Source organism: Microtus oregoni, unplaced genomic scaffold, assembly GCF_018167655.1.
Source record: "Microtus oregoni isolate MIOR12 unplaced genomic scaffold, Mior012 000005F_ref0000423, whole genome shotgun sequence".
NCBI classification, from domain to species: Eukaryota; Metazoa; Chordata; class Mammalia; order Rodentia; family Cricetidae; genus Microtus; species Microtus oregoni.
Window position 1 is genome coordinate 18377205 of NW_024543064.1, and position 26275 is coordinate 18403479.

Here is a 26275-nt window from a genome sequence, read left to right on the forward strand (position 1 = left end):
GCCTGGCCCGGCGGAAAGTTTTCCTGGAGGAGTTTTGGCGGCGGCGGCGGTGGTGACCGGAGCGGGCCATGGACGCGCTCAAGTCGGCGGGGCGCGCGCTGATCCGGAGCCCCAGTCTGGCCAAGCAGAGCTGGGTGGGCGGCCGGCACCGCAGTGAGTGTGTGTGCCCCGGGTCGGGCCTCCGCGGAGCTCGGGGCCAAGGTGGACCGGGCGGCCTCGTCCCGACCCGAGCGGCCGGGCCCCGGGGATCATGTCCGGCTGCGTCTGGGGAGGGTCGGCGGGGAACGGGCTGAACTCCGGGTCCCCAGGTGAGGCGCGGTGAGGACTCCTAGAGCCTCTCCACCCGTTCCAGCCCAACCCACGGGGTCGCCTCTAGATGACCCGCAGGTCTCGGCTCTGAGGAGCGAGCTCAGCCCGGTGCCACCCGAGGTCCTCTCGCCCTCCCCTCTGGACGCGTTCAGGTGGCGAGGCTGGCGTCCAAGCTATTTTCAAACCCTGTTTTCCCTCGTACCTTCCCTTGGGGGCTGCCCAAGTCCCTGGGTACCTAGGCAAAAGGCAGACTGTGACTAGCTGCCACTTCTCCCGGGTGTCTGGAAGAGCGGAGAGGAGCCTTCCCCAGTCACCTCTCGGGTTACTCTCTGGGAGCCGTCACCTGGCACCCTCCCCTGAGGCCTGAGAAACCTAGCTCAGGTCCCTCCCTTTTGGGGAGTCGTTTATAGGGGATCACCCGAGCCTTTCCTTCTAGATATGAAGCCTAGGCGCCTGGACTCCGGCATAGTCTCACCTGCCACCCACCTGGGGTTCACTGGCAGTACCCCTCCCTCCGCTCCCAGCTTCTTGCCAGCACCTTGCCTTGCCTGGCTCCACCAGGGGAGCCCGAGTTCCCTGGTCCCTGGAGCGCCAGCGTGTCTGGGCCTAGGGAGCCCGCCCTGCCCCTCCTCTCTCCCACTGTGGTGTTCCAGCTGTGGGTTCCTCCTAGCCCTGACTGGCATTGGGAATGTGTGCTGGTGCCTGCTGGTGGGGGTGGGGTCAGGGGCCCCTGGGGCAGGGCATGTACCATCTTCCACACTTGCTGACTCCCAAAATAGCCCTTCAAAAATTCGTGGGATGTGACCAGGACTTTTGAACGTGACCTTCCCTTCCAGTGGATGAACCCTGTGGTTTTCTCCTGGGACAAGGGGAAGAAGGGTGGGTGAGGAGGAGGTCCGAAGAGGAGGGAGCCAGGAAGCAGAGATGAATGTGGAGGACCAGGGTGCATTTTGGATGGCGAGGTTTCCCTGTCATCTCCACTCTAAGGCAGAGATCACTTACTCCGTCTTGATGATTTTGGTTTCCCAGCATGCAAAGTGGGGATAAGATCCCCCTGGGGCTGGGGATGTGTGTGGTGTGTAGGTGCTTGCCTAGCTTTCAGGAAGTCTTTGATCCTAAATTCTTGGTTCTGTCGTCAGCACTTCACAGATTGTTTGGTAGCGGCTCTAGTCTGTAATCCCAGCCTTAGGGAGGTGGAATCCTGGGGCGGGGAGAGAGGGGCTTGCGCAGGGGTGGGGGTGGGGGGAATCAGAAGTACACTGTCATGCTGTGCCAAAGAGTGAGTCCAGCCTGGGCTAGACGTTAGTTAAACTGGTGCTAGTGTATTTTCCCAGGTTGTAGTCCAGGCTGGCCTGGAACTTGCTGTGTAGACCAGGTGGGCTTTGTGCCTCTGCCACCCCCCAGTGCTGGGATTAAAGGTACACATCACCATTCCTTGTCCTCCTGGCTAAACCTAGTTCTTAACCCGCTTTGGCCAGCTCTGACTGAGTTGGGAGTGGCAGCCTGTCTGGACCCTGGAGGGACTCTGAGCTCTCTCTTCTCCCCTCCCTGCACCTCTCAAAGCTCTGTACTTAGAATGAGCTCCTCAGAAGCCTGGCCTGTCTTTGGTTAAGTGTCAAATTCATAATCTTAGTTTACCAAGAAGAGTATTACTTGCCTGGGACTCTTGTGGGAGTGTCTGTGTTTTACTTACCTGGGGGTGGTTTTGATGAAGGCAGCTCCTGCTTTTGTGTCTGGTGTTTGTGACTTCTGTTAGGTCATTAGCTCCTGGGAGGTGTCAAAGCTTGCTTATCTTCAGACCCATTTTAGAGATAACGGACAGGGAAGTCCACCCACAGCTCCAGGCACGGAGAGGCAGAGCTTCCTCAGCCCTGGGATTTTAGTCACATGCTTTGGGTTTTTCTGGCTGTTGGGGAGCTAGGGAGCCCCACTCTGGGTTTGGCTGGCTGCCCCCAGGACCAGTGTGGACATAGGTTAGAGGGGACCTACGTGAGAGGTTGGGACCTACTCAGCCAGTCCTTGGGTCTAGCTTTCATGATCAAAGGCCAGAGCCTGTTGGATGGGAAAAGGAACTTGCTCTCAAGCCTGAGGACCCACGTTCAATCCCTGGGCCCCTGGTGGTGGGAGGAGAAAACTGATTGCCAAAGGTTGCCCTCTGACCTCCACACGTGCACCCTGGTACATGGGCTTCTCTCCCCCACATGCCTACTAAGTGTGGGGGGAAAAAAAGAAAAGAAAAAAGCTCAGAGGGCAGAGCCACCGCCTGACCTGGAAAGAGGATTCCCTCCTTCTCAGGGCCACTTTCTCCTTCTCTCTGGGAACCATAAAGATCATATCTCAGCACCTGACCCAGAATCAGGATCTCTTCCCCAGCTCAGTGGCTTCCTAAAGGTCCTGGGGTCACTTTGACCCTCAGATTCCTGTATGGGTAGTGCTAGCCTGTCAGAGAACCCAAAGCAAATGATAAAAAAAAAATAAATAAGGTGTCTGTTCCAGTAAAGGTAATTCATGACTCTCTATGGGGCCTATTCATATTTCTGTATAGGATTCTAAATACTGCTGGGCATAGTTCTTTAATCCACACCTTAACCCCAGCACTGGGGAGGCAGAGGCAAGTGGATCTCTGAGTTCCAGGACAGCCTAGTTTATAAGCCAATTGCAGGACAGCCAGAGCCACATAATGGAGAGAACTTGTCTCAAAAAAACCAAACCAAACCAAACCAGAATGTGACAACAGTAGGGCACAGTGGGTCTGAGTGTGTCTCCTGGTGGTGTGTACTGTGATGGTTCTCACTTCTGGCGGAGGAAGAGACAGAGGGAGAAGGCCGCAGATAGTCAGTGAGGCTAGAACAGAATGCTAGAAAAAAGATAAAACAATAGAGGGGCAGCTTTTTCAGATAGGGTGGAGATTGTGTTATTCTAGCCGTAGCCGCTGAGACATGGGTCCAAGTGCAGATTCTCTGGGAGGATTTCCCAGGAAGTATGGTGAGGATAGCTGAGATGGTAAATCAGCCCCCATAGTGGACGGAGGGGCAGCCCCTGGGCCTTAATTCCGAGGTCCCTCGAAGTAGAATTAGCGCTATGCTGTCTTGGTTCTGAATGGCAATGGCTTGAGCAAGACCCATTGGATTCGTGACAGGAGGATCTTGCAGATGGAGACCAGGGCCCTCCAGTTTGTGAGGCACCCCAGGCGCTGGGTACCACTAACAGCCAGGCTGTAGGCAGAGTGGCAGGCGCTGGCGTCTGGTGTCAGAAAGTGGTGTTCGTAGAGGGGATCAGAGTAGTAGGTCCTAGCAGCCACCTCTCTTAAGAAGCTGGCCTGGAAAATCCAGGTGAGTCCAGGGAGGGACGTGGAAAGGGGATTTAGCTAGTGGACTAGCAGGTCTGAGGGACATTGAACTGGAGGCTCCTCGTAATCTGATTTCTGAGGGAGGGGCAGGATGTTTGAGGAGACAGGTCACCCACTGTTGACAGAGGTCAGACACTCTCTTTGGGTGCCGAGGCATGTGTCAGTCACCCCTGCCTTGCATTGGAGGGGCTTGGTGGTTGCAGGATGGGGTGTGGGACCCGAGTCTCCGGGTTGTCACTTAGGATTTGTATTTCTTGCCTGTGGCGCTGTGACATACTGATCTCATAAAACGCAGTAAGCTGTCACAGGTGCGTGGAAGCTCTTTGCACCTGATGGGTGGCGGTGGCAGTGGCTGGTTCTCACAGGGCTCCAGGTGTGGTTTCAGCAGGGTCACGTGGGAGCTCATCTGGCCTCATGACAGCCCCATGGAGTGGGTACTGTTACCTGTTTCCAAGTAAAGAAACTGAGGCGCAGGAAGGTTGAGGGACTGACGAGCCTTTCGTTGCCCTTATTTTTTCTTCTAGTGTAGGTAGGAGGGAGCTCTGACTGAGGTAGCCATCACTTCATTATTCACCTTTGAGAATGATCTCAGTGGTTTTAGTTTTTGAAATTGGCTTAGTCTTTGTTTTGTTTTAGTTTTATTTTGAGACAGGGTTTCTCTGTGAAGTCCTGACTGTCCTGGAACCTCCTCCGTAGACCAGGCTGGCCTCAACTCGCATCTACCTGCCTCTGCCTCCTGAGTGCTGGATTAAAGGGTGCACTGCCACAATGCCTGGTTCTTAGTCTGTTCACATTCTGAAACTTTTGCCCTGAAAGTCCTGAAAGACCCACTGGGTTTGTCGAAGGTTGTCATGTTCCTGCAGGGCAGAGTTTAGGTCCCCTCCTAGGACATCCTTCCTACTCCCAAGTCACCCTCACCAGGCTTGGGAACCAGACTGGGTCCCTGGGCAGAGGCTTGTCTTCACTGTACCTGTGGGTTGGCTGCAACTGTGGTGTTCAGACACCACCCAGCCAGGTCCCAGCTATGGGGGTCAGGGCAGAACGCCCAAGTAGCCCTAACCCTTCTTGGGGCCCTTACCAGGAAGCAGCATGTGGTGGGAGCTGAAGCTAGCCTGGACTTGCGGTCCTGTCCCGAGCTAACTCCCATAGCAGGCCATCTGTAAAATCATAAAATGAAAATAGCGTAGTCATTACCCACCACAGGGCTGAAAATAACTCGGACTGGAGTAAGGCACAGGCCTGTATTTGCCCAGGGGCCTCTGGGAGCTCTGCTTGAGAAGGGGTGCGGCTCTGGCTCCTTGCTGTATGTGGTGTCTGGTGGTTGGAAACCATACTGGTCTGTCTGTTTGTCTCAATGCTCTTTCATGGGGAAGTTGTGGGTGCCAGAGGCCTCGAAGAACCTCAGTAAAGAGCACGTCACGTGTCCAGAAGCGCAGGCGAGGAGGCTGGCCTGCAAGGATAGGCAGGCAGAGGCGATGGGAGAAGCGCTCAGGGCAGGGGCCCTTCCAGCACCACAGCCTGGGGAGCAGACCTGAGGACAGGTCCTTTGAAGAGAGACAGGCAGCTGCTGTGTGAAAGCAGAGCCCTGCTCAAGGCAACAGCCATAGCCAGGATTGAGCAAGCCTGCAGATACCTGCCCCTGGACCTGGCCCTCAGCCTGCACCTTTGTCCGCCATATCTCATTATCTTACCCACAGCTCTGAACAGCCCTGTGAGCCTAGTGCAGTTGCTTTCTCTATTTTATCCTGATTTTGAGACAGTCTCGCTATGTAGCCCTAGCTGGCTTGGAGCTCATTATGTAGACAGACCAGGCTGTCCTCGAACCCGCAGAGATCCACCTATTGGGATTGGGGGCATGTGCCACCACAGCCACCCTTTATTTCTTAAGTATTTTTATTTTTTAATAGTGTGCATATGTGTGTATGAACATGAGTGCAGGTTCCTGCAGAGGCCAGCCTATGATGTCCCCCTCAGGCTGGACTTAGCAGCGTGTGTGAGCTTTCTAACCAAACCCGCCCCGCAGTGCGCCCAACCGCTGAGTCATCTCAGCCCCCATTTCGTCTTTATTTATTGTTTTCTTTTCTGAGACAGTCTTGTGTACGCCAGGCTGGCCTCTAACCGGCTGTGTAGCCGGGGATAATCTCTAACTTCTGATGCTCCTGCCTCTACTTCCCAGTGCCAGCATTATGGGTATGCTCCACTATACCTGGTTTGTGGGGTACTGGGGATGGAAACCAGGACGTCGTGCATGCGAAGCAAGCATTCCACCAACTAAACAACACCCCAAACTCCTTTCCCCCATTTTAGAGATGAGGAAATAGAGCTCTCACTCAGGGTCATTCAGAGTATCAAACGAAGGCCCTCACTCTTAGCCACTGGGCTGGCTTGCCTGCCTCTGATTAGGTGCCCTGGGAGACGGTGAATGTGTGGATCACTGTGTAGCTCTAGCAACGTAGACCAGGCTGGCCCCAAATCCACAGAGATTTGCCTGCCTCAGCTTCCTGAGTGCTGGGATTAAAGGTTTGTTTCTTCTACACAATCTCAAGGTGTGTTCTAGGCTAGCCTCTAATTTAGAATCCTGCCTCTTCCTGGGATTGCAGGTGGGTACTGCCATGCCTTGTTTGGAAAGAGCATTTTGGATATTGAGAGAGTAGATGTTGCAGTGTGGCGGGAGCTTGTGTAGGGAGATGTGTTGGGAGGTTGGGGGATGCTGCTTTCAAACAGCCCAGCTGTCACTGCGGGCACCTCCTCTCTCTGACTCACTGTGTCATCTTGAATAGGCCCTGCACCTCTCTGGGCTTCAGTTGGGTCAGCTGTTAAGCTACAGGCCTGGGCAGAGGGTCTCTGAGGCTGGGTCTGGTAGCCAGTGTAGAAGCTGGCAAGCAGTACTAGAGAGAAGGGTCAGGTCAGGGGAAGGAGGAAAGCAGAAAAATGTCAAGCATTTGGGGTCAAGGAGGAGAGAATGTTTTGACAGCAAAGAGAACACCAGTGACCTTGGCAAGCTTTGGCCCTTTGGAATGAAGTGAGCGGAAGTGGCTTTGGACCTGAGCCAGGGAAGGGCTGAGGCAGAGGAAATGGGAGAGTGGGACCCAGAGATAGGGGAAGGATGTGTGCCTTAAGGCACGGATGTATAATGAGAAGAGGTCACCCCTGATTGATTAGTTTTGCCTGCCTGAGGCCATAGTTGAGAAACAGGGAAGCACTGCTGACTATTAGCAACTATTAGCCTGCGTTGACTGTGCTAGCATCTCAGGTTGGAAATGGTGGGCTGGGTATCCAGGCCTGTGAAGTCCTTTGACTAAACTGAAGGCAGTTTTCCTTGGGGCAAGTCCTTCGAACTCCAGTTCCTCCGCCTGTTCCTCTGCTGTAGAATGGATATGAAAGACCTTCAAGGCCACTGTGCCTAATGAAGTGGCCGCACCGTGCTCATGCTGGGAATAGGGCCGCCAGCCTTGGTATCCTCCAGAGCAGGGAGTTGTTCTGGCGTCCTCATTGCCTGACCCAGGACTGGGGATACCATGGGGACTCTGCTTCCTTCTGGAGGACCTAATGGATGGGACGTCCTGTTGGACTTTAGGGTCGTCTTAGTTGGGGCTTAGGAGGCCTGCAGGGCATCGTGTCAAACATAGCTGGAGCTGAGGGTATTTAGGACATCTTTACACTCAAAAGATGAGTACCAGTTGTGTGTCCTCACAAGTCAGAGTCACCTGGGTCTGAGAGAAGGGGTCATACTTGCAGGTCCCTTCCTGTTCCCACCCACAGTGAGAGACAGCATTTCCACCTACAGTGAGAGGCAGCTTCTTGCTCAACACAGATCCCAAGCCATGAGCCATGGAACGAAGTGATAGCGTCACTGGAACTCAAGGCTCTGGGACATGGCCCGAGAAAGTAACAGGGAGTCTAGAGGGGTCAGGGGCATGGGGTGACAGGAGGGGCCCTAACAGGGCTGTGCACGCATCCCCAGTGACCTCACTGTCTTAAGTAAGCTTGGCCCCATTTCCCACTGTGTGATGGGTGCCCTTAACCTCAGCTCTAAGGAGGAACTGAGGAATGGGCAAACCTTCCCTGGGGTCTGCACTCCCTTTACCTCAGCACTCTTTCCTTCACAGGGACCAGGTGGGCCCCTTCCCAACTCTCCCCTGCCCTGGCTTTCACTCCACTCATCCGTCCTCCTTTCTGACGTTAGTGATGGCCAAGACATCTTGGAGGACCCTTCCCACGTGTCATGGCTGCAGCCCAATGGAGCCAGTGACATCACTTAACTCTAACCCTAGTCCCTTTCCTTGGGCCATTGTATCTTTGCTGGTCCTCATCCCCAGACTGCCCATCTCTTAAGCAAATGTGGTCTGGGATGCACCAGCTGGTGGGTGACTCTGCCTGTATTTATCGCGGTGGCTTTTGGCCCATACCTTCCATTCTTGAGCCTCAGTTTCCTTAATTGTAATGTGTGTCTTCTATTGCTATGAAGAGACCCCAGGACAATAACAACTCTTACAAAGAAAACATTTAATTGGGGCTCACTTACAGTTCTGAGGTTCAGTCCATTATCATCATGGAGGGGATATGCTGGCAGACGTGGTGCTGGAGAGGTAGCTCTTACATGTTGATTGCAGGCAACAGGAAGTAGACTAAGTGTCACACTGAGGAAAGAGACCTCAAAGCCCACCCCATAGTGACCTTTCTTCTAACAAGGTCACACCTACTTCAACAAGACCACGCCTCCTAATAGCACCACTCCCTTTGGGAGCCATTTTCCTTCAAACCACCATGATGTGGTAGTCCTCATCTTAAAGAGTCATACTGAGGACTCATTGAGGAGGAGGGACCATTTGCCCTCAGCCATTGAGTTGGGGCTCATGAGATGGCATAGCCAAGTCTCGACTCTAGACTGACTGACTGTGACTTGGTTTAACTTCCTGGACTTTGGAGTGGCTGTCTGCAGTGTGTGTGACAGGTTGTGCGTGCTCCTAAGGGTGGGCGGGGACAGTGTATGTGAAGCTGGCCAGGTTTTGGGTAGGCCGGGAGGTAATAGCTAAAGTAAGGATGGGGGTACCCCAGGGCCCTTTGTAGGTGTGCTGAGAAGGTGGGTGGCGAGAGCCAGGCCTGCTCAGCACACTGAGGGCTGTCTGTCCTGTGCTAGAGTTGCCAGAGAACTGGACGGACACTCGGGAGACACTGCTGGAGGGCATGGTTTTCAGCCTCAAGTACCTTGGCATGACGCTGGTGGAGCGGCCCAAGGGCGAGGAGCTGTCTGCAGCTGCTGTCAAGAGGATCGTGGCCACAGTGAGTGTCCAGGCAGCAGAGCAGGAGTCCGGGCCAGCTCTCCTGCCCCAGCTGCCCCGTCTCCAGGTGGGGTCTGTATAACATATGCTTGAGCCTGGCACACATTGGGTCTCCTGTGTCCAGCTCAGGCATTTGTGAAGATTGCCTTTGTATTTGCTGGGTCAGTTAGCATCCTCTGCAGGCTACCCTGGCCTTGACTGTTTCTAGCCTGGAGTCCCCACCTCAGGCTCCTGGTGACTCACTAGCTCCAAGGAGGGAAGGAAGTTGTTCCCCATTTACCGTGTTGTCACTGCTTGGCCCACCAAAGTGTCCTTCCTCTACCTCCGAGAGGATGTGAGCTCTTTAAGTCTATTCTCTGGGGTAGCTCAGGCCCTGGCATGTGGTGGAGTTGGGTCCCCAGGTTGTGGTGCTGGCCTGTGGCAATCTGTCTTGAATTCTTCCCAGTCCTTGGGCTAGTCCCTTCCCCTGGGAGTCCCCATCTTCCTGGACAGGGGGTATTGATCCCCTCCTATCAGGCCAGTGCTCACTGGGCAATAGGCTAGTGGGCAGCGGTTGTCCGTCTGTGCCTCAGGAGACTTGTCGTAGTGTGCTTAGCATTGACCAAAAATTAGGAAAGGGTTTGTTTGTCTTAAACTTGCATCACAGCCATCACTGAGAGAAGTCAGGGCGGAAACCCAGGCAGGGACTGAAGCAGAGACCTTGGAGGAATGAAATTTACTGGCTTGTTCCTCATGGCTTGCTCAGCTGGCTTTCTTATATCCAGGACCTTTTACACGGGGTAACACCACTTCCCAGGGGACCGGGCCCTCCCACATTACTCACCAGTCAAGGAAATGCCCCCACTAGACTTGTGAACAGGCCAGTCTGATGAGTCTCCCCCCTCTTCCCAGATGACAAAAGCTAGCCAGCACAAGGGTGCTGTTTGAGCATCCATTCCCCCCTCCTCCGTGGCACCTGCCAGTTGTCTGAGCTGAGGGGCCTTGAAACAGTGAGGTACAGGCCACCAGACAGGCACCTCTGACCCCTGTGTGCCTCTAGGCCAAGGCGAGCGGGAAGAAACTGCAGAAGGTAACTCTCAAGGTGTCGCCCCGGGGGATCATCCTGACAGACAGCCTCACCAGCCAGCTCATTGAGAATGTGTCCATTTACAGGTATGCTCAGCAGGGAGTGGCACCTGCTGCTCAGGGGTTGATTGGATTGTCTTGTCTGAATCTAGGCTCTACAGCTTTCTTTGTGGGGTCTGGGGAACCTCAGTTTCCCTCATTGGTAAAATGGGCTGGGGGCAGGTCCTGCTTCCCTGTGCTGTTAATGTAGTGCTCACAGGGAGGCTGTGATGGTGGGCACTGCTGTCCCCTAGCCGGCTGAAGCCGGCTCAGAGCCTGTGCTTGGTCATGTGCCAGGGAGTCAGGCTGGGGACGCACACCTGTGAAAGCTCCCTGTTCTCTCTGCCTTGAACAGTGCTCAGCCCTGAGCGTCTGACTCATTGTCCCTGAGAGGCGTCATGTAGGATCTGGAACAGAAATGGAGGTATTCCCTCTCTGTCCTAGGGGGCTTCAAGGCTACCCCACCTCTTCTCAGCTGGTCAGGGGTAGGAGTACAAAATAGGAGAAGCAACCCAAATCCATGTTAACTATGGGGAAACTTGAGGCCCAGAGAGAGAGAGAGTGGCTTAAGACTGTACCATGAGGTGGAGGCTGAACTGGGATTAAGACACCAACTGTCTCTCTTAGATCTGTCTGCCCAGGTCCCGAGCCAGGGCGTGGCAGGCACAGGTGTGCTGGAGTGCTTCCAGAGGCCCACGCTGATGCCTGTAAGCCACCATCCAGATTCTACCTGCCTTCTCTTAGCCAGCACTTCTAAGTGCCTGCCAGCCCCTGCCCTCTGAGCACTTCCCGTCTGGAAAGGAAGGAAGGGAAGACAGTGCTTCCCAAGAAGGCAGAGAAGGGGGTGTGTCGGGGAAGCCTGGGAAGACCTCCCGGTAGAGGTGGCTCCCTGCAGGATCTGGCTGATGTTATCCAGAAGCAAGGAATAGTTAGCAGGGATCCAGATGCCTAGGATAGAAAAAGCCCTTGGGAAAATGGCACCCTCATCTTCCCTCCTGGGGTTATCAGTGATGTTATTGAAACAATGTTCTGAAAGTTGGGACTGCTTTGGTGAGGCGTGAATCTGCTGAGCTGCACCCCTAGACAATAGCCCCTCCCCCAACTGTGAGTCTCAGGATAAACAGAGGTAGGGAGGGGTTAGATAAGACGTGAGAGACCTGGGGAGCTGAGGTTGTGGGCAGAGATCTGAAAGGCCACTGTTTGCAGCAGAGGAAGCTGGTAGTCTCCTCTGCACCCACGGGGGGCTCCTGGGCAGATCATCCACACATAGCCCTAGCTCCACCCCTAGCCACAGTTCCAGGTCAATTTGCTCTTGGTCCTGGTCCCTAGGGAGATGGTCCTGGGTATGATCTATTGTCTGGTTGGTGAAGGACGGTGGTAGGCAGGGCAGTGTCTCGCTTCTCCTTCCAGTTGATACAGACCCCTCAGGGTCGTGGTTGTGGCTCTCAGCAGCATCTATCACAGACCTCTGGCTCGGAGGTTAAACAAGAAAGACTCTGTAGGGCCCTTGGTGCACTGACTGGTGTGCAGTTGGGTCCAGATGTTCCTCTTAGGGCTGCGGCTCAGTGTAGGGTGGAAAGAAGAGGAAGGGACTTCCTTCCTTATCCCCATGTCCCCTGCCTGGCAAGGCCAGATCTGCAGAGGCTTACCCAGTGGAGATCAGGCAGTAGAGTCTCTGAGACCCAGCAGAATTTGTACATCCAGATGTGATGAGGTGCCGTGCAGGCCAGTGACATTTCTCGCCTGCTTTCCAGGATCTCCTACTGCACCGCAGACAAGATGCACGACAAGGTGTTCGCATACATCGCCCAGAGCCAGCACAGCGAGAGCCTGGAGTGCCACGCCTTCCTCTGCACCAAGCGGAAAGTGGTCAGTGGGGGCACCAGGCCCAGAGGGGACAGGCTCAGGGACTTAAAAACAGGAGGAAATCCCCAGGAATCCCAAGTGGGTGTCAGAATCCAGAGGGCACTGCGAGGGTTGGAGTCGGCCAGCCTGGCTGGACCATCTGGCTTTGGGCAGTGAGCAGCCCATGTCCCCTGGAAGTGCCTGGGCATATTCCTCTTGGGATTGTTATTGCTCGGGTTTGAGGTTGTGACCCTCTTGTTGTTAGTACAGTCTGGGGTGCAGGCCTTGTAGGGATTAGCTTTTGGAGATGGGAAGCCAGAGGGACCCGGTGCAAGGTAAAAGTGAGACTTCTCTAGACTGGGCTTCCTGGGGTCGGGCAGAGGCAAATGGCTCCTTTGCAACCCCCTCTGTGCCCATTTTGGAGCTGGGCTTCAAAGTGCTTTCTTGTTTAGTCTCCAGGGCAGCCCTGTAAGGTGGAAATGTCTCTGTTGCCTTTCTTTAAGCCTTTTAATTACAATAAGGCACACCCCAGAAGCCAGCAGTCTTGCTCATAATGGCACAGCCAGCCAGGTGCAAAGTGAGGCTCAGAGCCCACAGTTCCTCTCCTCTGCACATCCGAGAGGCTGAGGGCTTCCTGTCCCTGACCCCTGGCAACATTTGTTGGGGCTGAGTGATGGAGGCATCTTGGTGGTCTTCAGCGTGTACTGGGAATGGGGAGGAGCTGGAGCTGTTCTGACTTGGTTGATGACACCTTGGTTTCTGGGGCCTTTGAGGATTGAGTGTGAGGAGGCCCCTGGTGTCAGCTGGCTCAGCATCCACATCTGCCTACGGCTCAGAGCCTAATCCCCAGGCTCCTGGGTCTCAGAGGAAGGAGATGAGACCTTTTTCTTCTCCATCAAAGGACACATCAGGAACTCCACGGTCTCTGGGGCAGCAGGAATAAATGATACAAACATAGTGACTCAAAACAGCACAGGTTCATCCAGTCCTGGGAAGCGGCAGGCTGGGATAGGCCAGGACTTACATCCTCAGCAGCCCAGGAAAGAGCCCTGTCTTTGCTTTCCTACCTCCTGAGTATTCACAGCCCACCTACAGATGCTCATGAACGCATCCTTTGTTTTCAGAGGCACCCGCGTGCCATCTTCCCGTATCGTGTCTGTCTTAGTCACTGTGAAGAGACATTGTGACCAAAGCAACCCTTATAAAAGGAACATTTAACTGGGGCCGGCTTACAGGTCAGAGGGTCAGGGCATTGTGACAAGGAGCATGGCAGCGTGCAGGCAGACACTGGGGCAGCAGTCGAGAGCTACATCCTGACAACATTGGGCCTCGTGTGGGCTTTTGAAACATCAAAGCCCACCCCAGTGACACACTTTCCCCAACAAGGCCACACCTCCAAAGTCTTCTAATCCTTCTCCAATAGTGCCAGTTCCTGGTATATATTCAAATATATGGGCCTACGAGGACCGTTCCTATTCCAGCCACCACAGTGTGTTCTTACTCTGCTGTTGTGGTGCCTCTCCCTTGTGGGTTCCTGTGGTGATAATGTCTGCTGGATCATCCAGATTTATCTCCACGTCTCAACACCCTTCCTCCCCCAATCTTCCTATGAGGCTGTGCTCAGGGCGTCCCAGAGAAGGGGAGCAGCTAGTGTGCTGTGTAACCATGGTGAACCCTGCCCTTCTCTGGTCTGCTTACATATCAGAGGTCACTTCATTGACCCCAGGGTCATTCCAAAGGCCCCATTTCCTCTGCATGCCTTATTTCCCTGCAGACTCCATGTTACCAGTCTGCTGGGGTCCTTCAGGGCTTCTCCCGTGACAGCCTGGATCCCACAGATGGCGGGAGACTTTGGGGCCACTTTGACCTAACACTGCAAAGTTACTGTGTTCTCACTGTTTGCTTCTTCCTCCTCACTGACCACACCAGGCAGGACTGCTGGCCCTAAGTTATTACTGCAGTGTGGGCACTGGTGGGAGGGGCATGCTCACGTGAAGCAGCTCTCTCTGGGATGGGGTTCTGTGCAGAACAGGGAGCAGGCCCAGCCATTCAGGAGACCTGGGCCAGAGGACTCTACACAGCCTGCCCCAGGTCAGAGGGCATTGCTGAGAAAAGCAGAGGCTCTCTACCCCGTGGCTGTGGCTAGTATAGCCTTGTGGGTGGAGGGTATGGCTCTTGCTGGACACCCAGCTGCTTGTTTATCTGTGTGCCTGGCTGTGGTCTGTCTCTCACCTATTTCCAGTTTTTGTCGCCCAGGGTTTCCAAGTTGCTCTGGGGTGGTATAGGTTCCTCCCAGGCCTTCAGGACCTTTGCTGGGCTCTAAAGCCATAGCTCGGTGGGTCAACACTGAAGGCTGTCCTGAATTGGCCTGAGATTCCCTGATTATCTGAGGGAGAAGCAGGGATGAGTTGGGGGCCTTGGCTCTGCTCCGCCTTCTGTCAACTGTCTCCAGTTTGTGGACAAGGCTCTGCAACCTACAATTCAAGCCTGCATAAGTCTGTGGGGGAAGGGCTGACTTTGGCTCTAGGGTGGAGGTTAGGGAGATGCCCAGAGACTGGAGACTTAAAGGATGAAAAGAGTGGTGAACACGAGTGTGCCAGGCTTAGGGACTAGTGTGCACAGCACAACTTGATATGGTGTGCTGGGCCTGGAGACTCAACATCAGGCATGGTCAGCCCACAGGACCCATGGTGCAAATGTGGCCCTCACTGAGTCTCCGCCTTTCCTTGCTGGCCAAGCGAGAAGCTTGGAGAAAGGGGTTCCTCCTGGGGTCCCCCACAGTGCAGCCAAGGGCTCCCTTTTCTGGTCTTGTTTGAGCATGATCAGAAGATCGCTGCAAAGAAGTGGTTCACTATGCTCATGTGAGAGGCCTCAGCTCAGCAAACAGCCTCTGTGATCAGACGTGGAGGAGGAGGAGTCTGGACTCCCCGTGTGGGCATAGGCCTGGACACCCCAGTTCTGTCGAGCAGAGGGGACAGGGCTATTTCCTCCATGTGGACCTTGGTGTTCTGGAGAAATCTTTGTGCAGAGGTTAATATGGGAACCAGGTGAGCGCTGGCGGGGCTGATGGTGAGCACAAGACTTAGTCTGAGCTGTGTACCTGGCCCGGGTGACCTACTGATATAGCCTGCTTAGGTGGAATGATTTAGGGACATGGACAGCTGGACCAAGAGGAAGCTTCTGGATCATAAGACAGCCTCCCAGCAGAAGTCCCAGGAGGACTGTGCAGTGGCCTGGGGGATGAAGGTCTTCCCACTGAGTGTTCCTGTGACTCATCCTGCTGGGGGTCCCTGGGGAAGCAGGCCACCCCCCAGGCCTGCCCAGCCCAGACCTGTAGGCACTTGCACGCATCACTTCAGATCTCGGCTCAGGTTACATGTTTATTATGACTTACTGTCCAGGACCCTAGGGCGCAGGAGCAGGAATTTGCACAGATGAACCAGATTTACGTAGACAGCATAAACCCCTGTCCGCAGGTTCCTGCAAGCAGACGCAATGGTGTTTCCATAGTCCTGCCGCATGGGTGACCAGCCCTTGCTCCAGAGTATGGTGGTCTGACTTGGCTGGTAATTAGCCCATATTTTTAGTTCATGGGCAATTCTCAGTGGTAACTGGGTCTATTAAACTTGATTCAGACGTGACAGCTTAAATTGTAAACAGCTGTGAAGACTTTCATACTTAATTACCATATTTAAGTTCCACCATAAAGCATCCTCACTTCCATCACAAATGTAAATGACGGAGACATTCAAATGAGATTTTTATACTTCGTGAAGTTTAATTGGCGCAGATCAGCCAGTTTGGAGATTTTGAAATTTTTTTAAAGGAGTTTTGAAGGCAGTGGCCCCGAATTTATTTCTCAGTTAAATCGAGTTGTCTGGTGGAGGCTACTTAAGCCTGAGCTTGTTCTACAGTTGAGTGTGGTTCTCTTCTCTGGGACTTGCACGCCAAGCTCCGGGCCGGTTATTCCAGGACTGGGGTAGCAGGATGTTGTAGGAGGTCTGTGTGACGGTTGGGACCCGTGACGCCATCGCTGCCTCCTGAGGGCGCTGTCTGAGCTGTGGTACCACTCTTGCTCGTAAAGGAAGCATGTGAGCTAGGGCTCTTCCATCAGCAGATTCCAGAGGGAGGTGAGCAGGGCTGTAGAGCCCTGTGCTGGTGACGGGAGAGAGGTGACGTGTGAAGTGGGAGCCAAGGCAGCTGCTCATAGGCTGGCTGCAGTGCTGGATGGCTTTTCTTCCCTACCATCACTAACATCTTGATTCTGCCACCTCCTGCCTTGCTGGGATGTCAGTTATCAGCTGTTGGCACCCTCAATGCCCTGTAACCCCTGAACAGTGTGGCCTCCATCTCTCTGCCTGTAGCTCACTCAAGCACAGCTTCCATTCCCTCAAGGACTGTGAGTGTAGGGAATCCTCGGCTAACCCAGGAGGGAGTTCCAGAAGTAGCTCTCACAGTTGGCTTAGAAATGCCTGAAAGGAAGGAAAAAAATAGAGGTGAACAGCCATTGGGGGTGGGCCTCATTGGCCCCCACTGCCATCCTAGCATGTGGCTTCATTATGCCCCAGGCTGCTGTGGGAAATGGAGGAGCTAGGCCCTTCCCTCCTCCCCCCCCCCTCCGGCCCTCCAGAGCCAGTCAAGGGGTGGGAGCCCCCAACCCTCCAGTTCATACTTGCTTTTGCTGCCTGACGCTGCACCCATCCCCACCCTCATTTCCTGTTTTTCAGGCACAAGCCGTCACCCTCACTGTAGCCCAGGCCTTCAAAGTTGCCTTTGAGTTTTGGCAGGTGTCCAAGGAAGGTGAGTCTTCCCTTCTGAGCTTTGTGAGTAATGTGAACAAGGGACGGGTAGAGGCCAGAAGTCAGACCTGATTGACCCCAGCCCCGTCCCCTGCTGGGCTTGTGATCTCTGAACAGGTTGTCTTACCTCCCTAAGCCTCAGTTTCCCCATCTGAGGCTTCTTCAGAGTGTTTGGGTTTCAGTGTCTGGAAGGTGTCTTTTCTCCTGGGGGAGCTTTCATACTGCCCTGAGTGCCCTCATTCTCCCCGGGGGCTTATGGAGACAGTGTCTACAAGGGCCCCAGCACGTTGTGCCTTGATCCCACAGAGAAAGAGAAGAGGGAAAAAGCCAACCAAGAAGGAGGAGACGTCTCAGGGACCCGATGTGACAGCGCCCCCTCATTGAAAAGCTGTGAGTCTTGGCACTGAGCTTGTCTCCCATCCAGGGCTCCCTCCTGACCTGTTGCTGCTTCCTTTTCTTCTGTTACATCAGCAATACCAATGCCTTGTAGGTAGCTAAGAGGGTACTGTTCAGATGCACACACTAACCCAGGCATGTCCCTGCAGACACGTATACATGTGTGTGTGTGCACACCTGTCTGCTTTGCAGCCTGTTAGATATCCCAGTCTACCTGGTGTGTGCGCCACCCCTGCCTGGCCACGTGGTGCACTTTTAAACTTATGTTATGAACATGCAGGCTCCAGGGTCTACCCTCAGGAGCCACAGGGTCTCACCTGTGGACAACTGTCCTGTAGCTGGGGGTCGGGGAAGGTGTCAGAATGGGGCTCCATGTGATCAAGGTCCATCCTGCATCTGGACCAGGCCAGAGTCCCAGAGCTCCTTGGGAATGGTATAGTACCAGGGTACCGGAATGTGAGTGTGGAAGAGGCTAGAGATGATGTTCATCCTCCTCCTGATGCCCCCAACTGACCCCTCCCCCCTAGTGGTTGTCACGGGGAACCTGCTGGATTTGGAAGAGGTGGCTAAGGCCCCGTTATCCACGGTTACCACTAATACCAACAACTTGGATGAGACAGCGCGGCCTCAAGTCTTGGGCAGCAACAGTGTTGTCTGGGTGAGTAGTTTGTGGCCTGCATGGTTTTGGGATCTGGTGAGCATTAGCCAGGTCTCTGAACAAGCCTGAAGTGGTTCCCAGACCCAGGCCCTGGCTCCGTGATTTATGGGAAGGACCAGACGCAGCCCAACAGGCCCTGGGTGGAGTAGCTGAACAATGTCCTCTCTGAACGCAAGGTTGTGTCCCCAGCAGGCCTGGTTCCCAGCACGGCCATCTCCTCACGATACTCAGTCTGAATCTGGGTGTCTGTACTGTTCCCTCTCTGTCAGCAAAGGCTCCCTTGTTCTGGGCATAGCAGGTTTGTGCCTGGCACCCCTCCTTCTCAGTTGTCTGAATTCGCAGCCAGGCTGCGGGCTCTCAGGACTCATGGCCAGTGCCTGACCTCTGTCAGCCTTTTCGCTCCCTCAGCGGTGAGCTAACCTTCCACGCATCTCCCAGAGGAACCTGAATGGCCGTTAATTTCAATTTTCATTTGGAGGTAGTTGGCTTCAAACTGTTATTACAGAAATAGCACCAAGTATTCCAGTGCCTAGAGACACTTTATATCAGTGCGTGAGAATGACCAATGGGACCACGCTCCAGCGTCAGCAGAAGCCGTCAGTGCTTGTCATAGCTCATTCCTTTCTTTTTCTTTTTTTTTTTGGGTGGTGGTGGTGGTGGTTTTTTTGTGTATTTTTTTATTTTATTTTTTTTTTTGAGACAGGTTTTTCTGTGTTGCCCTGGCAGTCTTAGAACTCACTCTGTAGCCCAGGGCTGTCCTTGAACTCAGAGATCTACCTGCCTCTCTGTGTCTTTTTTTAATTTTAATTCCCTCAAGGAAGACACTGACCTTCTATGGCATCCTCCTGCCTCAGCCTCCCAAGTATCTCAGGCACCCCAAGCCTGTCCCACCAGGCCAGTTTATCTCTTCACATGATGGTACTCCTGACAATTGTCAGCTCACCTGTCGGTTGGGAACAACTTGGGTATCCCTTGTACCTGTCCGTTGCTGTCATTTGTCATATGTCCTAAAGGCTTTGGAGGGTTTCACATAGCACTTAGCCCCTAAGGCTGAGAGGTTCTAGCATCAGTTATCCTGAAGTAGCACAGGACTGTGACTGGCGTTGGGCACGACGGAGGTGCAGGCAAGGGTTCTCTGTGACTTATCTGGGTCACGGAAGGTTCAGACATGCCTGTTCCTTTTCTTTCTTTTTTAGGGATGGGGTGGGATTGGGGGTTCAGAGACAGGGTTTCTCTATGTAGCCCTGGCTGTCCTAGAACTTGCTCTGTAGACCAGGCTGGCCTTGAACTCAGATTCGCCTCCCAAGTACTAAGATTGAAGATATATGGTACTACTGCCTAGCTGAGACACACCTTTTCTTGTCCTGCGCCCCAGCCTTGGGTCCATGGGCATGATGCTTGCCTTCGCTAGTTTCCCTAGGCACCCCCTCCTGGGTCCCTGGAGCTCTTTTGGGGAACATGGACCACTCAGAAGTTCTTACTTCTTGCTTTGTTTCTAAGGAGCTGGATGATGGCCTGGATGAAGCATTTTCAAGGTAATACTTTGAGGGCCTGTGCTGGGGATGTGGGCCTCGGGCGACCTGGCTTTGCCCTCAGGTCTCTGTCCTGACTGAGAACTCGAGTGCCCTAGCCATCTACACTGCCGTTCTCGAGTTCTTCCAGCGACAGGGAACTTATTACGTAGGATGTCTCGTATGTGAGAATGCTTTTGGGGTTCAGTCAAAATGCAGGCTCAGCCTGTCATTTTGTAGCGTGTCATAAAGGCAGCTGGCGAGGACTGGACCACTGGGGTTCCTAGTACTGAGTCTAGACCCTCAGGCCTCCCTCCACCCCTTTGGATATACAGCCCCTTCAGAGGCTTCCTGCTTAGGGTTAGCACCTGCCATTTCCCTACCAGCTCCTGTTGTAGCCAGGGACTGACCAGCAGGTGAGACCCTTCCCAAGGAAACAGCCTTTTCCCCCACCTTCCCTGCTTCAGTGACCAATTCCACCCACATTTGAAAAACAGTTTCATCTGCTTTTCCAGAATGTTCAGTTGTCACGGGTCCTTTTTAGCAATCTCAAACCTCTGTGTGGCATAATCCCAGGCCGGCCCCATGTCTGCTGATTCTGCCCACGAGCACAGCAGCTTGTATCCATCAGCGCACAGCTGTGGCCCTGGGACTCTGCATTTTTCTCAGTGCTGTCAGAGGCTTCCCTCCAGGCGTTCACACAGCCCAGGAACCCCTCCTGAGGGCAGGGTTGCCAGGTACTGACCCTCTTTGGCACCCTGTTGTCAGGGGGCACTAGCTCCCCTGCTGAGCTTTGAGTCTGGCTATTTTCCCACTCACGTCCCTTCAGGCCTTCTGTCCCCATGCTGGCCAGGCTCTCCCTGTTGCTTAACCCCTGCCAGCCTCCCACCTCTTGCTTGGCTCACACAGCTCTGCCTTCCAGGCTGGCACAGTCACGGACGAACCCTCAGGTCCTGGACACTGGACTGTCAGCACAGGACATCCACTACGCACAGTGCTTATCGCCCACTGACTGGGACAAGCCCGACAGCAGCGGCATCGATCAAGATGACCTCTTCACCTTCTGAGGGCCTAGGACTGGCAGGACACAGCTGGCCTTGACATGTGATGGACCAGAAGCCACCTGCAGCAGGCAGCCATCTCCAGGAGCCGTCAGCCACTCTGCAGAGCTTGCAGAGGAGAGCTGCAGTCAGGCAGGGAGAGACGGTGGAAAGAGCCTGGAATTCCCAGGTTTGCATCAGGCACTCGTGGTGTGTGCAGGCCAGGGCCTGGCCTCCTGGCCTGTGACCAAAGCATTCCATGATCCTTTTCTCGGGGCACTCACTCCTCAGGCAGTGAGAGCCTACTGTTCCTTGTGCACTGGAGGGGACATGGCCTTCAGGGAAGCTTCTTCGGGGCTCTGAGAGGCAACCCCTGACCAAAGACACATAGCTCTGCACTTTAACTCTCACAGGTGGACATGGTTTGAGGTCGTCGATGGTGCTGTGGGAGAAGCGCTCGCCTCCTGCCTCCCTCCACAAGAGGGCACAGTCCCTGAGGTGGTCTGTATAGTGCTAGGACCTAGTGTACCGGCTGCCCAGACTCCCAGAGTCTCATGGTAACCTGGGGAACATCTCTGCGTGGCTCTCAGGGCGTCCCCAACAGGCGAAGCTGGGCCTGTTCTTCTGTTTTGTCTGTGTGTCCTGTGTGTGTCCCCATCTTCTGCCTCCTCATAACCGTGGAATGATACCAAAGCCTAACACTAGGTTGTGGCAGAATATTTCTCATCCATTTTACAGATAAGGAAACTGAGGCAACACATGTGGTGGGGTTGGAGTTGAGAATAGAACCCAGGTCTGACACCAAAGCTTCTGTCTGTGCTGCCGGCCTCTCACAGCCCACGCCTCCTTTCTCTCTAGTTTTGTTGTCCTCCCAGGAACCAAAAAGCCCCAGCTATTTTCTGACCAAAATGTGTTTCATAACAAACCATCTGGTGCCTTTCCACACAGCACTGGCGCAGGCCTCCTTGCCCTGCTAGCTGCCACGCTGCTGACTTCCGGGAAGATGTGTTTTGAAGTGTGTCAATTCCATGGGTTAAATGGAATCCTCCAGAAGCATCTCGTTGTCCTTTCCTGATGCTGCAGCCCCAGTGGTCTCTGCACCCAGCTGGTGGTCGAGCAGTCCAGTGGTGAGCTGTCCATAGTCTCACTGCTCCCATGGCTCTGGCATCCTGAACCTCAGCCAAGCCACAAGCATCTTTGCATGGCTAGGAGCCCCCAGTGGCTGGGCTTGTGAGAGCAGGAGAAACACACCAACCAGCATGACTTAGACTTACTGAGTGGCTGAGTCAGACCCTTGCCTTGGGGAAGGGACTTGGGGAACCCTCCTTAGAATCAGGGTAGCTCCCTTTCCCCAGCCAGCTCCAGGGTCCTGAGCATGAGGGGCTGCCATGGTGTGGGTGGTGCTGCGGTCTTGAAAAGCTGTCCACTGCTGCAAGGCTGTCTGAGGAAGAACAGTTAAATGTTTCCTTTTTAAAAAGAGTAAAAGCACCACTCGGTATTGCTGGTGACAAGGGGCAGTGTCGTAGCTCCTGCCCTTTGGTGATATGAGAGGCAGTTGTCGAGAGCCTGGGGGAGGCCACAGCCCTTGCAGCACCAGAGTGGAGGGTGATGGCAGGATCCCCGTTGATGAGCCAGTGGGCTCCTTTCTTTGTGGCTGTCACCGTGTGACAGGGTACTGATGAGTGACAGGGTCTATGTGTTGACACTGACAGTGTTTCTAGCCAGACTCTGAGCCCCTGAGACATGAGTGTGTGAGGTGTGGGTGTGCCCGTGTGCACCCTTCCCGGGACAGTATCGGTCCCACAACTCCCATGACTCAGACTTGCAGACTTATCTGTTACTCCTGTTCAGGTCCTGAGCTCGGTGCCTTGGATGAGCCTGACACATGTGGATTCAGCTTGTGTGGTTTTGTGTGATGGGGACAGAGGTGGAGGATAGGGGTTCAGTGATTTTTAGAAACCCAAAGTCCAGCTATGGCCCTGCGTTAGTTACTTGCTTGCTTGAGCCTTGGTTTTCCTGTTTGTAAGCAGGGTACAGCAATCTCCCATGTCTGTGTCCCAGGATTTTGAGACTGTTGTCCACTATGACGTTATTGGTAGCTCATGCCTCCGATAGCTCACAGGTTATCTCTGAGCAAGAGGTCATTTGGATCGAATGTGTAAAGTCCCAGTGGACTCGGACAGAGTACTTCCTGTGTGCCGGCTGTCATGACAAAAGTCATGGAGAGCCCAGATGTCTTCAATTCCTACTGCTGAGGGCTCCGAGCTTAGCTAGAAAGGTGGCCCTGTCTTGGGCACCTGGTGAGGCCACAGCCCCTTCGCATATCCCTGACCCTCATCCTGTCATGTAGGGATTTCCCAAGAGCTGGCTATGATCCAAGTGCTCAACACTCCTGCCCAGTTTCAGTGACCATTCCAGCAAGGCTGCATTCCTCAAGTTCCTTGGCCTTGTGTCTGGGGACTCCCCAGCCACTGCTCCTTCCTGTAGCTTGTGGGGGTCTCAGGCATTTATGCAATAGTCCTATTTCGTGTCCAGGGGCAGCCTTCTGATGCCAGCCAACGAGCAGACTCCCTGCGAGGCCCAAGTGGATCAGAGCAGACTAAAGAATTCTTTCTTATTTGCCCCATAATTTGAAAAGACACTCAACAAGCTCATCTTTCGGTTTAAATTTGGCCAACGCCTTTAGTCTCCGGATGTCTCAAATTACAGATCCCGAGCCCAGCTGCCTGCTCTTTCATGCATAACAGATAAAATGAAAGAACAAAGCCACCTTTCAAATTTGACATGACCTTCAGCTCCTCTGGGTAGACGTTGGGTTGGCTCTCCAGAAGCCATCACAGTTAAACCTCACGAGGGCTTTTTCAGCGTCTGTGCCTGGGACACAGGATTGAGCCTGGCCTTGCTCCATCTTCCCCTGTGCAGCGGTCAGGGTCCTTGTGCCCAACCTCAGCATTATCAGTCTGCCTTGGCACAGTAGGAGGGGGGTAGGTGGTCTTAGAAGTAAAAAACAAAAAAACAAAAAACGGAAACTTTCATTTATTCTTTGACAGTTTCATACACGTAAGCATCATCTTGGTCCTGTGTACCTTGCTCCCTCTGCTCCCCCCCCCCCCCAACTCCAGCATCTTCTTTTCCTCTTTAATGCTTTGTAACCTGAGTCCAGTTATCCTGCCCGGTGAAGCGCTTGCTGGCCTCGTTGGCTTGCTCTAGTGCAGGTAACCACAGCTGCAGAGAGTTCTGGAATGTGTTGTCCATGTCCTGTAAAGGACAGCATTTCACAGCTCTCCCCTCCCCCACAGTGCCTAAAGGTCTGTGTGCTCCCTTCCCCGCAGTGTGCCCCTTGGGGAGGGTGTGAGAACAGTCTATGTCAACCCTTCTGTAATCCGCCCTGTTTAGGACTGAGCACCCACCAGGCCCCGTCTCAGCTTTGACCCATTGAGTCTCTTTATTAACTCCTGGCCACTGTCGAGAAGCCACCTAGCCAGGGTTAAGGACAACCCTGACCTATAGGTATAAACATAGGTGGTATAGGACATGTTGCTGTGTCCTTCAGCAAAGTGATAGTAGTAGGTTCCCCCCCGGGCCTGTCACTGCCATAACCATGGGCTTTTGGCCAGGTTTGTGGTACCAGCCTGAATCCCTTCCTGTTGAGCAGGTCTAAATCCCCAAGTGGTTGGTTATCCCCATAACCTCATGCCGCTACTGCACCAGTGGACACACTGCATGGTAGGCCGGTGTTGTGGCATGCAGGGCTGAGTGCTGGGTTTCCTTCTCCCCGTGACTTGCATGGCTCCTTCCTGTACTGAGAGCTAGTCAACAAGGAGGGAGCTTTTGGAAAGTTCAATTTGATTTCTGTGTTATATAGCCAAAGTGTGTCTTATGCAGTGGAATCTCTGGGGCCTGTCTGACCAGTGAACTGTAGGGAGGTATCCCATGTAGTCTCGCTTCTTAGGTCGGGTACAGGAAAGATGCAAGCTGATTTGAGGCTCACATTCAGGAAGAGGCTAAGTCAGGGATTTGAACCCCAGGCTGTCTGAACCCAACACTTGTGCTGCAGCACCAGCAGTGGGCCTGACCGCACGGGCAGTATTGGCAGGTGCCAGCCACATAGATCTATCGGCTGGAGTCTCTTGACTTTCTAGCTGGTTGGCCCTCATGCTGCTGCTCTGGACATGCCCAACTCGGGATTCTGCAGATAGGCCCCATCTTTTCCCCGGTGACATCGTCCACTCTGCCAGCTTGAGAGTACTTACCACAGGAGGGTCACTGAGTCCGAGAGGGCTGGAAGGAAGGAACCCTTGACAGTGTTCGTGGTTTGAGCCACTGTAGTGACTAAGTGGTGCCTATGTGAGGTGAAGGCACTGAGGCCCATAGAGATTCTACAGGCCTGAGACCCAGATCCTCTGTTCACTGTCCTGGAGTAACCCCGTATCTGCAGGTCACTGGAACGCTCTGAGAACATGGCCTTGCTTGCTGGGAGCTCCTGAGGCCAGCTCAGAAGAACAGCCTTGACCAAATGCCAGCACAGCATTGCTGGGGCAGCTGGGAGCTCCCAGCCAGGACAGGTGTGGGCTGGGACACAAGGTCATGCTGCTGGGCAACTGTGTCTGCACGTGTCTGCTGGTCACCAGCTTGGCCTTGTCTCTGGGTGACGAAAGGCCTCTGCTCTTGATCCTTCATAGTCCAAGGGGTATGGTTCCCAGCAGTCCTGGGTCATGCTGGCCTACACGAGTGAGACATTGGAGAATTGAGGGGTGTTGCAGGGAATGCCAGATGGGCTGCTGAGTGAAGGGAGTGTCCTGGACCTCAGAAGGAGTAGGAAGGTTGGGATACCTTCGATGGCTTGGTAGCTTTGATGTTCAGGCTGTGTCTGAGTCACTCCATGGCCAGGTGCCCAGGCACTATCTGGCTCCATGTGGCTGTGGCTGAACCATGGCAGAAGGGGGTGGACCCAGTCTAAGTTTCTGAGAAACTGGGCAGCCCCAGGTCAGGGGCAGTCCAGCGGTTTGTTGGTCACCAAGGTTCTGGTCCCACGGACGCCCCTGCAGGCCCTGGTTGAGGGTGCCCTTTGTCTTCATTGCTCCCAGCCAGCAGCCCTGCAACCCTCCCTGGGCCACGTTGCTGAAACTGGGGTCTAACGCTATATCCTGACCAAAGATCTTGCTTTCCAAAGTGTTTTCAAATAAAGGTTCTAGAATCTGAGTGTGTGGTATGTGTGCAGACACAAGTGTGTCACAATGCGTGTGTGGGGGTCAGGGAACAACTTTGTAGTGTGGTCTCTCTCTGCCTTTGTGTAGGGTCCAGGGGTTGAAGTGATGCCATTGAACTTCACAAGAAGCACTTTTATCTGCTGAGCCATTTTGCTGCCCTTGCTAGATTTTTAGTGCCAGGGAGAACCACCTGCCTACCTCCTGATGACTGGTAGGGGCATGCGCACCACTATGCCAGCTACAGCTGTTCTGTTTTCTGTGGCTTTAGTACGTGGCTCCTGGGAGGACTGAGTCTGACGGCTGAAGCAGGGAGGCCCAGACCCCCAGACTGTGATCCTCAAGTGCAAAGTCTTAAAACCAGAGACTGCCACCCATTCCCCCACCCCTGGTTTCCATGGGGTAGAACCCTCACTTCCCAGTTGGGGAAGATCGGAATGTTTGGGCTCTGCCAATCCTAAGTGAGTCAGATTTCTGAATTTGATGGTCCACAGGAAAGCCGGGACTTCAGCAAAACCAACTGTGGTAAAACCAGTTAGGAGCCAAAGGATTCTGGGTTCGTCTATTCTACCCTTGTTCTGTGTTGTTTCTATAACCATCAATGGCTTGGTGTTCTCACCTGTAGAATGGGAACTCATCTCATACGTAAGTGTGGAGATCCTGCCCTCGGGCCCACCCTCTGCAGTGGGCACTGTTTCCATCTCACAGAAGAAGCTGAGGCCCAGAGAGGTGAAGGTACTTGGCTCGAGTCACTCAGCGGAACAGGGGCATGCAG

The 26275-nt window shown here is 53.9% G+C and overlaps 1 protein-coding gene across 1 annotated transcript; it reads left to right on the plus strand.

Annotated features, from left to right (window-relative positions):
• Positions 1–25495, plus strand: Ldlrap1 (low density lipoprotein receptor adaptor protein 1). Its single transcript, XM_041651785.1, has 9 exons — positions 1–153; positions 8799–8941; positions 9980–10092; positions 11799–11913; positions 16617–16689; positions 16995–17078; positions 17612–17742; positions 19243–19277; positions 20176–25495. The coding sequence occupies exons 1-9, from the start codon at positions 69–71 to the stop codon at positions 20318–20320; spliced, it is 924 nt and encodes a 307-aa protein (XP_041507719.1). The 5' UTR covers positions 1–68; the 3' UTR covers positions 20321–25495.
• The last annotated feature ends 780 nt before the right edge of the window (positions 25496–26275 follow it).